Source organism: Chaetomium strumarium, assembly GCF_033439665.1.
Source record: "Chaetomium strumarium strain CBS 333.67 chromosome Unknown B0T15scaffold_2, whole genome shotgun sequence".
Taxonomy (NCBI): domain Eukaryota; kingdom Fungi; phylum Ascomycota; class Sordariomycetes; order Sordariales; family Chaetomiaceae; genus Chaetomium; species Chaetomium strumarium.
Genome location: NW_026944430.1, coordinates 2,360,826 through 2,373,153, shown reverse-complemented (window position 1 = coordinate 2,373,153; position 12,328 = coordinate 2,360,826). Strand labels below are relative to the sequence as shown.

The following is a 12,328-nucleotide window of genomic DNA, read 5'->3' as shown; positions in this document are numbered from 1 at the left end:
TCTTTGCTTGCAGCCAGGGGCATGCATGGCTCGGAGCGTCGAAGAAGGGATTGGCGAAGCTTGGTCGAGACAGTGTTCATTCATTCGCTTCTTTGATGGATCTATGTTGTACATAGGTACTAGTGTTGGACAAGGAAATTCTTTAGAGGAACAGTGTTGGTTGTGGTGACCCTGTGACCGATGTTCTACCCCTGAGTTCTCAGTTCCGCCCCCTTCAGGCACTCACTCAATTTGTCTCGTCAGCCAGTCGATCCTTGTTCTCCTCCACATACTCCCTTAAGTTCATCAGCCTAATCCCTCGCTGGGCATTCAGTGTCCCCTCCATCTCCCAGGATATGCCAACACCCGCCCCAAACACGTTCTGGTACCGCAGCATAACATTTCCCGGTTCTTCTTCCAGCCTCCTCTTCAAATACTCCATATCCCACACCTCCCTCCTGAACCCTTTGCCGTAGACCCACTCCATGATATCCGCAATATCCCCATACGATACGGTATCACCCGCAATATACACGACCTTGCTCTCAGTGTCTCCAGGCGAGTACACAATATCGGCCACCATCCTCCCAATCCCCTCCACCTCCGTAACCGTCACGCGATTCTCCCACCCCCCGAGCGCCCGCAACACCCTCTCCCCCCCGAAATCGAAATCAACCACACCGAACCCCTTCAGAAACAAAAAGCTCATAAACAGCCCCGTCGAGACAACAGTCCACCTGGTCCGGCTCTGACCCCTCAGCAGCCTCCGCACAGCCAGCATCTCCCCAAAGAGCTCCTTCTGCCCGCTCTCGCTCCCGCTCCCGCTCCCCTCCGCCGCCATCACGGCATCGTAATCGACGCCGAACTGCCAGGGGAAGAAGCGCGCCACGCCCGCGGCGACGGCCGCCTCGGCCACGCGCAGCAGCGTGCCCCGCGGCGCGCCAAACCCGGCCGCCTGGATGACCACGTCGTATCGTGCGAACGTCGCGGCCAGCTCGGACACGGGCGCCGACACGAAGTCGCCTGCTTCGAGGGCCACGCGCACGCCGTTGTCTGTGGTGGTGATGATGGTGGTAGGGGGAGAAGGAGAAGAAGAAGAAGAAGAAGAAGAAGAAGAGTCAGAAGAAGAATGTGGTGGTGGTGGTGAAAGCTTGGCGATGCTTTCGGCGCGGCGGAGGACGGAGAGGCGGGTGTGTTGCGGGCTGTGCAGCGGGTGTGTGGCCAGGGCGCGCAGGATGGCGGAGCCGAGCTCGCCGGCGCCGATGACTAGCACTGACTGCTGTGCTGGTGAGGACATTTTTTCAGGATGGCATATGTGCGAATGTCGTGTAGGACTGAGTAGTAGTGTTGGAAGTGTCTCTGGTTCTCTCTCCCCTTGGAGGTGTTTTGGGAGTGGAGGGCTGAAGTATGTAGGTAAAAGCGTTGTGTGTGAAACAATGGACGACCATATTGTTTGTTCTTTACTTGGGAAGAAAGGGCGCCCTACTGATCCTTAATGAAGCCGGGACGGAGATACCGTGACTGCTGACAAATCCACCGGCTTACTGACGGTCCAGATTGATGCTGGCCAAGACCGACGATCATTCTTATCCTTGGCCATCGTACCAACAATTGTCCTCCACTACTGTAGAACTTATGTCCGCTATGTCCATGTTGGCTCTGTGTACTGTAATAGCACCTGGCATATATCCGGGCTAGGGGCATGATGTACCTGAATCCTTGATGGACATCCTTGGGGCACGGCAAGCCAACTCTTGAGCTCGGAGTGAGTACCTCCCTTCATATGCTGCCTCAAAGCAGGGATTGATGCCTCGCATGAAGTTGACATCCCATCGCACTTATACAATTTTACACGTAATGGTCCTGTCTTGGCCCAATTGAACCTCAAGCATCGATATATGCTGCAACAGCTCTTGAACCAGCTGTTGGAACCTCTTGGTTCAGCGTTAGGCACTGTTTGCACGAGTCGTGGACCCGGAATGGTGTCCATATCTCCAATATTCAGGACCCAAGGAAAGATCAAGGCGTTAGGTGACGTTGTAAAACTGACGCCAGAGATTAAGCCACCCCTTCTCCGTTCTATTCCTCCTCGCTTCCACCGTCTTCCCCTTCCTCATCCTCATTCTCATCGTCCTCATCATCCTCATCCTCGTCCTGCTCCTCCTCGTCTTGCGAACGGTCTGATATAAGGAGTCAGCCAAAGCATTCTTAGGGGACATGCACGCATACATACCATCCGGTGGAAACTCCGGAATCATAGCCGCAATCGTCTGTGCAACGGCCTTGTCCAGCGTGGTAAGGTCTGTCGAGCACATCCAGTCGTTCACGAGCCCAGACGCGTTGGGATCCTGAAACCTTACGTGGCCGTTGAATCGACCGCCGATGATGCGCATCGAGCACCCATGCTTTATCCCACTAAGACAGACCTGTCGGAGTTTTAGATCTGGCAGCCTAGAAAGCGCGGACAGAAACCCCGTCCAAGGGGTGATCTTCCTGAGTAGCTGACTCGGATCCTCAGGATCCCAGAGGGTTACCGTCCGCAGGTACAAATACCTTAGACTGGGGGAGAATTTAACAACCAACTTGAGCAAGACGTCGGCTTCGATTGTGACCTGCCCGAGGTCAAACCGCTCTAGCCGTTGAAACCGGATAGGGTCAAGGTCAAAAGACATCGGCGGCTTTTCCGTCTCTCTCAGCGCCAGCCAGGAGAAAACTTTCCGTACTTCTTCCTGGAAACCTCTGAAGTTCAAACGAAGCCAAGTGAGGTTGGATGCGAGCGATAGAAACTTCTGGTACATAAAGGGCCTAACGGTATTATCCGCCACGACCAGTGACAAGTGAAGCGACTGCAGGCTCGACAAAAGCGCCGCCGTGGCTTCTTCCAGGCGCGGGGGGATGTAGAATGCGTTGTCTTGGAGGCCCCATGGATTTGAGTATCGCGGGTTCCTGATGAGCACTTCGACGCTTTTCGGTCGCGCTTGAGCAACAGCGAGGGCGGCAATAACGGCGCTGAAGAGCTCAGTGATGTAAGGGTCCTGGGACATCCGCGGACCGTGCATGGGCCAGCCAGCAGGTATCAACGCCTGAAGCCTGGCGGACCCGTAGCTTCTCCACGGCGTGCCCAGCCCATCGCGATTGCGGCTAGGAGCGTCGAAGTCACGGATGTCGACGGTCTCAAGGTTCGCCAAATTGGCGAATGCTTCTGCAAGCATGTCTCGCAGTGCCCCTGTGGTAAACAAGCTCTCGTGGTCCGCCGTGGCAAGCCTCAGCCGGGCGCTGTCCTCTTCGAATTTGGTGCGGTCTACATTGGCCCTGGCGGAGGAAACCGGGCGGTCGGCGCCGATGATGACATGCCTAAGAGTAGGAGAGAGGGTTGGATGTTTCGAGATATTGACCAGCGCTTGCAGGCTGTGGCTGGTGACCATGAACTGCTTCTTGCGGAAGAACTCGTGCGAGAAAAAGGTGAAGAGCGCCTGCTCGAGTGCTTTGCAGCTTAGTCGCACGTTTCCGAGATCGGTCGTGGAGATGAAATAAGTGATCCGGACGAGGACCTCAAGTGGCATCTGGACCAGTGGGGAGCTGAGTTGGGGGTCCATCGCAGTCATTGTTGCGTGAGCGTCTTCCATGGTTGTGTCGGTCATGGTGGTGGTAGAAAGACTAGTGTTCGTTCCGACAACTAGGAGCGGTTCTGGGCAGGAGAGCAGAAGGGACCAATGTTGAAGTATTGCACCTCTCCCCTCGTTCGGCTTTATTATGAGAGATATACCAGGCAGGTTAGAGTTTCTTTGGTCTGTAGCTGCCTACAGCCAACCAATCAGCTGCACCGTGTTAGGCAGGCAGGCAGGCAAAGCTCAGTGGTGGACCCGTACGATCTGACCTCGAGCTGTTCCAAGCATTCCCATCAAAGTTGCAATTAATACGCATTGGACGGATCGTCGGATAAAGTGAGCGGGCTCAAGCTTTCTGCGACATGGAAATGGAACTATTAGCCCGAGTGGGTGGCTTGATATTGGTGCACATGGAACTTGGGCTCAGGCTGCAGTGTTCACCAAGACAAGACGAACCTCATGCACCCAAACTGAACATTCCACGCCGTTTAACTCCCAGACGTTGGAGGGACGTATTGGTGGTAGTTCTATTCCATTCATGGTCTGATACTCCTCCGCGCAAGGACCTCTCTAGCCACCAATGCTGTGGCCTCCACTATCAGTTCGTGCTCGTGAGAATGTATTCTTTCCTCGAGCTGATCCAAGTCCTCTCCATCACGGCATTCAATCTCCCTGACGAGAATCGGCTCGCCCCTGTCGACCTTGTCAATGACATAATGGACCATAATGCCTGTCTTGTTGTTCTCAAGCTTGCCCGCTTTGAAATCTTCGAAGGCCCGCTCGATTGCATTGGCTCCGTCGTATTTCCCTTGGTGCTCGTTAGCCGTGAGAGTCGAGCATCACGCGGCTAAGGGGCAAAGAAGCAGTACCTGGCAGTGCCGGATGTAGATTGATAATCTTGATGCCCGCGGCATCAATCGGGTCGAGGAAGTGCTTGCCGAAGACGTACATCCAGCCGGCAAGGACCACAAGGTCGGGCTTGAAGTCGCCGTTTACCAGCTTTTCTGCAAGGGCTGCATCATACTTATCCCGTGCCTCTTGCACCTTCTCTGGATCTTTTTCCCCCTTGGCTTGGAAGCCGTGCGAGATCAGGTTGAAGTACTCCCACGCAATGCCAGCAACATCTGCCCGGGTCGTGGCATAAGCCTTAGCCCGGTTCACAAAGAGCCGCACGATCTTTGAATCGGGAATGCGACCGGCGGCGATGGCGTCGATGAGGGCTTGGAAGTTTGAGCCGTTACCGCTGGCCATGACGACGATGCGACAAGGTTCCGCCATGATGTCGCCGTGCGTCAGAACAGGAGGCCCGTGGTAGAGTGTGAGGTGGCCTGAAATTTGTGCGTGGTGCTGTGACACAATGCCTTCACTCAATCAAAGTCGTTTTCCCCGGCGCCTGTCAGACTCGTGTGATCGGGTTTCGCGAATCTATCCCGGTTTCGGCCCCTTCACCATGCGCCAATTTGCTGCTGCGTATCCGAAGCTTGAAAAAATGTTCAAAGCTTTTCGGGTTGTGTGAAGTCAGGGTTAGGGTCTACCATAGTGTTCCTTTTACGTCGGAAACAGCTCCAACGATGTTTTCCCAAATGTTTTGCAGGGTCCTGCATAGGTATCGCCAGTTCTTCGCTTTCTGTAGGGATGGGACGGGTCATTTCTCACGGCTAGAGCGCTTCTCGATTCCGAATGCGGCAGAATGTATTGTATTGTACAAGATGGATAGAATCAAGACTGACAAGAATCTTCTATTGTTTATTGCTAAGCTTCAGCTGAGTGCTGAGGGTGTATAAGCTGCACTCTTCTGTTATTTCTTGTCCTCACCAACTAATGTTACCTGAGGTACAGCCCGTCCATGCCGGTTGCGAGACACCGTCTTGCTGTTTCCCGACAAGAGAGCCATCACTTATGTAAGTCGCGGTCTGCTAATGCGATTAAGGTTGGACTGTTTGTGGTATGATTGGTCATTAAGCGACAGGAATGTTTCAGAACCTGCTGTTCAAGATGACAATGGACGGAAGTGCCCGCGGAACATTCCGCGGGGCAGTTGGATACGGAGGTAGCACGGACATGACAAACGCCGCGCTGTCAGGACTCGAGAGTCTTGAAAGACGTCGAGAATGCAGGTGAGGTGATGCTGCGTGTTGAAATTAGGGACCAGACGAGTTTAGGCAGCCACAACTGTACAAAGTTCCCCACGTGTTCCCCACTCCGGACGAACACCAAGTGGGAAAGAGGATTCCATCCCCACCCGGGCTGAGTGACCCGTGAAGTCATTGGTTGATCGAGCGGCACCCACACAATTGGTAAGCGCAGCCAAGTCCGTCTATTTTCAGTTCAAGTTTGCTGATGAGAGGTTGGCAACGAGTGGTTCGGGGCTGCCGACGATGCGCAGTTGATTTGCTGCGTGGGTGACGGACGGGCCAGGCTTCACTTAACGTTAGTTAAAACACACTGGCATAAGGTGCGCGGTAGTTAGTTGTACGGAGAAGGTCAGCAAGTAAACCACTCGGGGCATGTACATGTACCCTTGAATCTAGGTAGACAACCATGGCCTTTAATATTTCGCACTCAACGCGCCAGGGCTTTTCGTTTCCGTGTCGGTCCGAGGTAGGAATGGCCGTCCGTCCATTGAAGGAACTTGGGGTATCATACAAGGTTCGTCTTGATTCGTCCAATGCCCTGAGCGGCTGAGCCACCTCAGAACAACCCCTGTCATCGACCCCTTGTGCTATGCAGCTGAGCCACGAAGTCCGAGCAGTCGGCCCAGCCGTTTTTTCTCAACTTGTCGGGTACCGACCTCCTCGGGGCAAGGTTGAGAAACAAAAGCTTCGTTTCTTCAACCACCATTCATGCCAAGAAACCACCGGTTCAAACTCCAATTGCGACCGAGTTCCAAGAAGCCTTTCGGGTCGAGCAGCACCTCAATCGACCCTACTCGCGTACACGGTCAGAACTACACGGCAAGATTGGCGCGCACAGGGAGGTCACGGAATGCGGTCCTACTTATGGCTCTTGGCTGCACCAGGCCATCTAGCAAGCGCAAACTTGCTGCTTGGTCAGGAACTCGACCAGAGGGGGGCCTTAATTTGGCCGAGGGAAACCGGGGCGTCAAACCAAGCGGGCGTAATTGGATGGACACCAAGGCCTACTGAAGCCCCTTTCGTCGCTCATGGGGCAGACGCGTTGGAGCTGGCGAGGAGGAGAGGAGACTGGGTCAAGGCAAAGCGACAAACATCAAACACCTGGTTGAATGGTCAGACATGCGGTTGGTTCGCCGGAACGGAGGGTGAGTATCCTGCTTCGCCAGTCTTCACACATGCTGTTGCTTACTTCAGCGTCTCACACAGCCGAGGCGTTTACCTGCCCAAAGTCCTCACAATGCTCGACAAACACCGACAACGTTGTTGGCTGCACCTCGCCTGGAGGACCAAGCCCTTTCTTCACAGTATGCTTCGATTATAACGCCGTCCAGGCCGGCGCGTGCGAAAGCATTGGGCCGAAGACGGGTTGCTGGTGGGTGAATCCCAGACTCTGAGCTGTGGGCATCGACTTTGGCTGACATTGATACAGCATGACCGAGAGCCTCGGAGCATGCATCACCTACCTTTGGCCCGGCAGTACACCGCGGTCCATGTACCGATGCTACACCGCGCAGACGATCGTCACCATGTTGGAAAAACCAGAATCCGCTGAGACAACCAGTACCTCAACCACGTCATCCACGTCATCCACGTCGAGTACGACGACCGCAAGCAGCAGAACCGCAGCCCCGGCCGAAACAACAACGGCTTCGCCACCTCCAGACGGCTCCGGCAGCAGTAGCAACACGGGCGCCATTGTCGGCGGAGTAGTCGGCGGCGTTGCCGGCCTAGCGCTCATCGCAGGCGCCATTGCCTGGGTCATGATCCGCAAGCGGAACAAGAGCGGCAACGTCGGCAGCGGCACGGCGTACAGTGCCGTTGCGCCGGGGGACACGTCGTACCCCGGCGCGGTCGGCGCCGTACCGCCGTCGACTTACGCGCCAACGTCAGCGTCCCCTCAAATGTCTCAATCCGGTTACTTCTCCCCAGGGAGCGTCAACACCACCCTCCAGCCCGGAACTCCCTACCTTGCGAGCACCACGCCACCGCCTCCCGGGGCGTACGACCCGCGGATGTCGTACTACGATCCCAGCAAGCAGCCCGGCCACATGTCCCCCCCTGGTGGGTATGCGGCGTATCCCGGTGCTCCTGGGCAGCAGCCTGCGCATCAAGCTGTCTCTGAACTGGACGGCAGCATCCCGTTGGGCCACGTGGCCAATCCGGTTGAGATGGCGGACAATTCATCCACACAACGTTAGATACCCCGGTTATATTATGAGATTTGATGATGGGGACGGGACTGCGGATTTAGACAAGCGGGATGTAGTGGGCCGGAAGACATACTTAATGTCTCTTCGTTATACATGTTCTTCGAGTTTTCTCGTTTATTTTCAGCGGGCGGTTGTCTGTACTTGTACCCTCACCACACGCATCCCGGAATAGCAACTCGCGATTCCTGGATGGAGCACGGGTTTAGCAAGGCGTGTCTATTGATGTCGGTGTGAACGCTTGTCCCCGCGCCGAACTGCGATGGCTCCGCTCATTCGCTCCTTGGACCTCGGGTTTTGCATCCCCTCCATTGTATCCGAACCTGTCTCGGATCCACGACTTGAAATCCAGAATGTCAGGGCCCAGATCTGCTTATGCCTTATATCTTTCCCGTCATCATCATGCCCCCCACTCGGCGCTCTCCCATCAGCTCTTGGCCCGCACAAACTCGAGATTCACAGGCGTGATGGGCGGCTGGCCCCGCAGCACCGCCATTATATTCCGCATACTCAATTCCTCGAACCCGATATGCGTCTCAACTGTGCCGCCAGCGTTGTGGCACGTCAACATCACCCTCCCCGGCCCAGGAATCCCCTCTGCTGTAATTTGCGTGGCCATGCGCACCAGCCGTGGATTCACTTTAGGCTCGTTGGCATGCACGTCTAGCGCGGCGGCGCTGATCGTCCCTGCTTCAATCGCGTCCGCGAGTGCGTCTTCGTCGACGAGGGAGCCACGGGCCACGTTTACGAAGCGTGTTCCTCGTCGGATGGAGTGGAAAGTGGAGGCCGTGACAAGGGGCTTGCCATCTGTTGATGCGGGCGCGCAGAGAACGAGGCAGTCCGAGGTTCGGATGAGGCTTTCGAGGGTCGGATGGAAGGTCGCGTGGAGTGAGGATTCGATCTTGGCTGGCTTGCGGACAATGTCGTAATAGGCGATACGCATGCCAAAGGCCGCATTGCCAAGCTTGGCGGCAATTTGTTGCCCAATGTTGCCAAAGCCGATCAGGCCGAGCACATGACCTCGCGGGTTGTGACTCACTGCCGTTGCGCGGTCATGGCAGTCGTGGAAGGCTGCGCGCGCGAGCGAGCCCGCTTGGGAGGGGTCGGCGACGGTTGCGGCTGCCATACACCAGGGCAGGTGTCGGAAGGTGGAGATGATCATGGCAACGGCAAAGTCGGCGACCGCTTCAGCGGCCGCGAGACCTGAGTTGCAGTAGATGATTCCTTGGCTACGTCAGGAGACAGGGCCTCGTTCCCTAGAAGAACCACTGGACTCACCCTTCTCCCCCAACAGTCTGGTATCGGCCCAGTCGAAGCCCGCCCCAGCACTAGCAAATACCTTCACGGAGTCCGGCAACAGGTCGATTAGTCCCGCGTCCCAGCAACCCATCTCGCCGCCGGTGCCCCAGAAGGGCCGGAAGATAGCGCTGAAGTCACCCCAGCGGCGCTCTTTCAGGGCCCGTATGAACTCGCTGCGCTCACGCTCGGCGGCGCTGGGACGTATCACCTCGAATATCTGGCTGAACTCGGCATAGGTCGCTGGGTTGTACTTTATGGGGTCTCCGATGTGAAGGACGGTAGGACGTACTGGTGCGATCCTTCCCGCAGGAGAGATCGCGGACCTGATCGCGTTCGGGCTCAAGCTCGGCAGGGGCGGCGCTGGGGACGACGAGCGCGGCGTTGATGCCGGCACCGGAGTGCTCGGGGGCATCGGGGTGTTTGTCGGCTCCGCCATTGCTGGTAAACGAGAATGTCCCACGGTGACAGATATGGCTTGTGTCTCCGCAGCTCTCTCAACGCTTAGCCTTGGCAGGTCGAACCTCCAGCCTGGCAGGTAGTACTATCGCAAGGACACTGATCTTCGCAAGACAATATTCCCCCGACGCTACCTGGTATCTTAGCTGAGAGGAACATCGGGCAGGAGGAACTGTCGCAATATGAAATGACCCCGCAGGCTCTGCTGCGATAAGGCAACTGCGACGTAGCGTGCCAACCCCCGGGTTTGCCAATCACGGCCGGGCTCGTTATATTGTTGTCCAGCCATCGAGGTGGTGGGAAAAGAGCGGTCACAGTAGCGGAAGGCGAAATCTTCGCTCCCAGCTGTCAGGCTGTCTGTCACACAGACAGAAGCCCGGGAAACTGGAGATTGGACCTCTCAAACTCTCCCTCTGGATCACGCATCGTGAATGCGGGGTGGCAGTGTGGAGCCCTCCATTCGCAGCAAGTGGGGTTTGAAGGGTCCCCACTCTCGAGTCACTGCACTTGGTGGGTGCGATCAAACGCGCCAACCGAAGAGATGGCAAACGTGAGTCTGATAGTGTAAAGTTCTTCTGGCATCCATTGAAGCTGAGGAACCTCCAAATCGCTGCTCAATGTTTTCCCGAGGCCGCAGAACGTTGTAACAATTAGAATCAATCTTTCTTGTTTGCTTCCCTCTTCAGCACCTTCGCACACCACAGCGAGCCGCCCATGAAGAACACATTCCCGAGGAAATCGAGCCACATCAGGCTGTTGATCATACCCCTCGCGGGCCCAATGCCGCTGAACCAAAAGTTCCACCCGAGATAGGGGATCATGGCCAGTCCGAAAGCAGTGAAGCTGGACGCCGTCATTTCCGCCGTGCCCAGCACGAGGCCGCATGTCATGGCCTGGGCGCCGAAGCAACGCATGAGCAGGTGCGTCGTCTCGTTGGACATGGCGACGTATTTGGGCGTGAAGCCGAGGGCGACGACAGAGTAGGGGTGGATGAGGCACCTAACAGCTCGTACGTATTCGTGACGATGGGATTTGGGGCGGGCCGGATGCTTACCATGCGCCTAGGCCGGCGTAGGCCGTTGCCATCGCGCGTTGGAGACGGTGGACCATCTGTAGTCTCTGGGGCGTCGACATGTTTAATTCAGTTTGTACTCTCGCGTGGTCGGTGATGGGATGAGATTGTAGACGAGGTCGTCGAAGCGGTGTGCAAAGGTAAGCGGACTTCTGATGTGCCACGAGCGAGAAAGTTCCGTTTGGATTCCCGAACGCCACGACGCAACCAAACCTCGGCTTCTTTCGGTACCCCGCCACTGCCTCTAGCTCGTGTTGGCAGCGTAATGTGCTTCCCCCGATCACAGCAACGGTGATGTTATTGAGTTGGAGCCCTCTCGAGCTTAGCTGCTTCGATATCATTAAGACTTATTATGGTCCCTAGCGCTACATACACCTAAGGATGGAGAAACTCCGATGTTGCCGGCTGGCAGTGGTGGGCTTTCGGTCAAGGAAGGAGTTGAGAGATGACAACAGTCATTTTACACCTCTCTATCTCGACATCGCCAGGCAAGACACCAGTGAAATGGGACGCCCAGGTAGTAACCGAAACTGTAGGGGTCTGACAGTAGAAAGGATCAAAAGGACCAAGGCCTAAGGAAACCAATCGATCTCTTGGACAAGGCTCTTGACGATATGCTAGTTAGACTGCATACACAAGTAGTACGAATATGGTCTGGAAGCATGGGTTTTCATATGGCTTTGCTGTTAGCAAAGGTCGTCTGTAGTTGCCTCTGTCTCGCCGGCGGTAATTCACGAAAGCGCTGCCAGTGCACCAAAGATCAAGTCAAATATACCCCAACTCCGCAATTTCCCTGTTTCACTAGAACTATACCGCCGATCCTGGTGATGAGGGTCTTCCGAAAGCCCCGGTTCAACATTGCAAGGCCTTGCGAAGACGCGACCTGCAGGAGCTGCCTTACCTTCCTAGGTCCTTCAATATAAAGCAACCCATAACACTTGATTTGACGGTCGGTGTCAGGTTCAATCCGTCACCATGCGCTTGTCTTTTCATTCTACTTTGCTTGCTGCTAGTTCCCTGTCATCGTGGAGGTTAGAATGCTAGCTAAGGCCCCTGCCTCAGTCACAGGAGGATGGTGTGCTCTCAAGCAGCTGGATCAACTCAGATGGAAACGGGTTTCCTTGAGGTAATACAGCATTTGCTGGTAGGGAATATACATTGTGAGTGATGGTATAGCGATCCTCAGCGGCGGATGCATGCGGTCTTGACCAGGCTAGATGGATCACCCGGCCAGTGACCCGGGTACTCCTTGATGGTCGAGAGGGTAGCGCGTTCGATCATGGAGGACTTCGCAGGGCAGCCCGATAAGGGGAGCTGACTGGCAGTAGAAGCTGAATTGGGCGTTTATCTGTACCAAAGGTTCTTACGGGTCCGAGGTTGATATCAGATATGTCTTCTAAGATTTAAAGCTTGTAGCTATTCTGCTTTTCTAGGCGAAAGCACCGCTGACTTGCGGGATCGATCTGTTCTCCTGTCTTTATCTTTTTCACTTTTCTCTCTACAGTACAAATACGTATCAAAGAACATGGGTTGCATTTCGCTTCAATGTTCGACATCTTCACCTCCAGCAGA

General features: G+C 55.4%; 6 protein-coding genes across 6 annotated transcripts; 1 reads left to right on the top strand and 5 right to left on the bottom strand.

Moving 5' to 3' along the window:
- Positions 1-73: 73 nt before the first annotated feature.
- Positions 74-1,487, bottom strand: B0T15DRAFT_500251 (uncharacterized protein). The gene has a single exon (XM_062867365.1). It carries the CDS (start codon positions 1,274-1,276, stop codon positions 227-229), a length of 1,050 nt encoding a protein of 349 aa, XP_062724209.1. The 5' UTR covers positions 1,277-1,487; the 3' UTR covers positions 74-226.
- Positions 1,488-1,730: 243 nt separating this feature from the next.
- Positions 1,731-3,721, bottom strand: B0T15DRAFT_500250 (uncharacterized protein). Its single transcript, XM_062867364.1, has 2 exons — positions 2,213-3,721; positions 1,731-2,159 (listed from the first exon to the last, which is right to left on the bottom strand). The coding sequence occupies exons 1-2, from the start codon at positions 3,618-3,620 to the stop codon at positions 2,059-2,061; spliced, it is 1,509 nt and encodes a 502-aa protein (XP_062724208.1). The 5' UTR covers positions 3,621-3,721; the 3' UTR covers positions 1,731-2,058.
- A 191-nt stretch (positions 3,722-3,912) lies between these two features.
- On the bottom strand, positions 3,913-5,011 carry B0T15DRAFT_107817 (formyl transferase). Its single transcript, XM_062861450.1, has 3 exons — positions 4,457-5,011; positions 4,044-4,395; positions 3,913-3,942 (listed from the first exon to the last, which is right to left on the bottom strand). Exons 1-2 carry the CDS (start codon positions 4,863-4,865, stop codon positions 4,124-4,126), a joined length of 681 nt encoding a protein of 226 aa, XP_062724207.1. The 5' UTR covers positions 4,866-5,011; the 3' UTR covers positions 3,913-3,942; positions 4,044-4,123.
- Positions 5,012-6,723: 1,712 nt separating this feature from the next.
- On the top strand, positions 6,724-8,138 carry B0T15DRAFT_107744 (uncharacterized protein). The gene is made up of 2 exons (XM_062861449.1): positions 6,724-7,094; positions 7,152-8,138. The coding sequence occupies exons 1-2, from the start codon at positions 6,832-6,834 to the stop codon at positions 7,918-7,920; spliced, it is 1,032 nt and encodes a 343-aa protein (XP_062724206.1). The 5' UTR covers positions 6,724-6,831; the 3' UTR covers positions 7,921-8,138.
- A 218-nt stretch (positions 8,139-8,356) lies between these two features.
- Positions 8,357-9,664, bottom strand: B0T15DRAFT_391924 (uncharacterized protein; the record flags this gene model as incomplete). Its single annotated transcript, XM_062864610.1, has 2 exons — positions 8,357-9,153; positions 9,208-9,664. 2 exons carry the CDS (start codon positions 9,662-9,664, stop codon positions 8,357-8,359), a joined length of 1,254 nt encoding a protein of 417 aa, XP_062724205.1.
- Positions 9,665-10,340: 676 nt separating this feature from the next.
- Positions 10,341-10,818, bottom strand: B0T15DRAFT_508894 (uncharacterized protein; the record flags this gene model as incomplete). Its single annotated transcript, XM_062867754.1, has 2 exons — positions 10,341-10,683; positions 10,739-10,818. The coding sequence occupies 2 exons, from the start codon at positions 10,816-10,818 to the stop codon at positions 10,341-10,343; spliced, it is 423 nt and encodes a 140-aa protein (XP_062724204.1).
- Between the last annotated feature and the right edge of the window lie 1,510 nt (positions 10,819-12,328).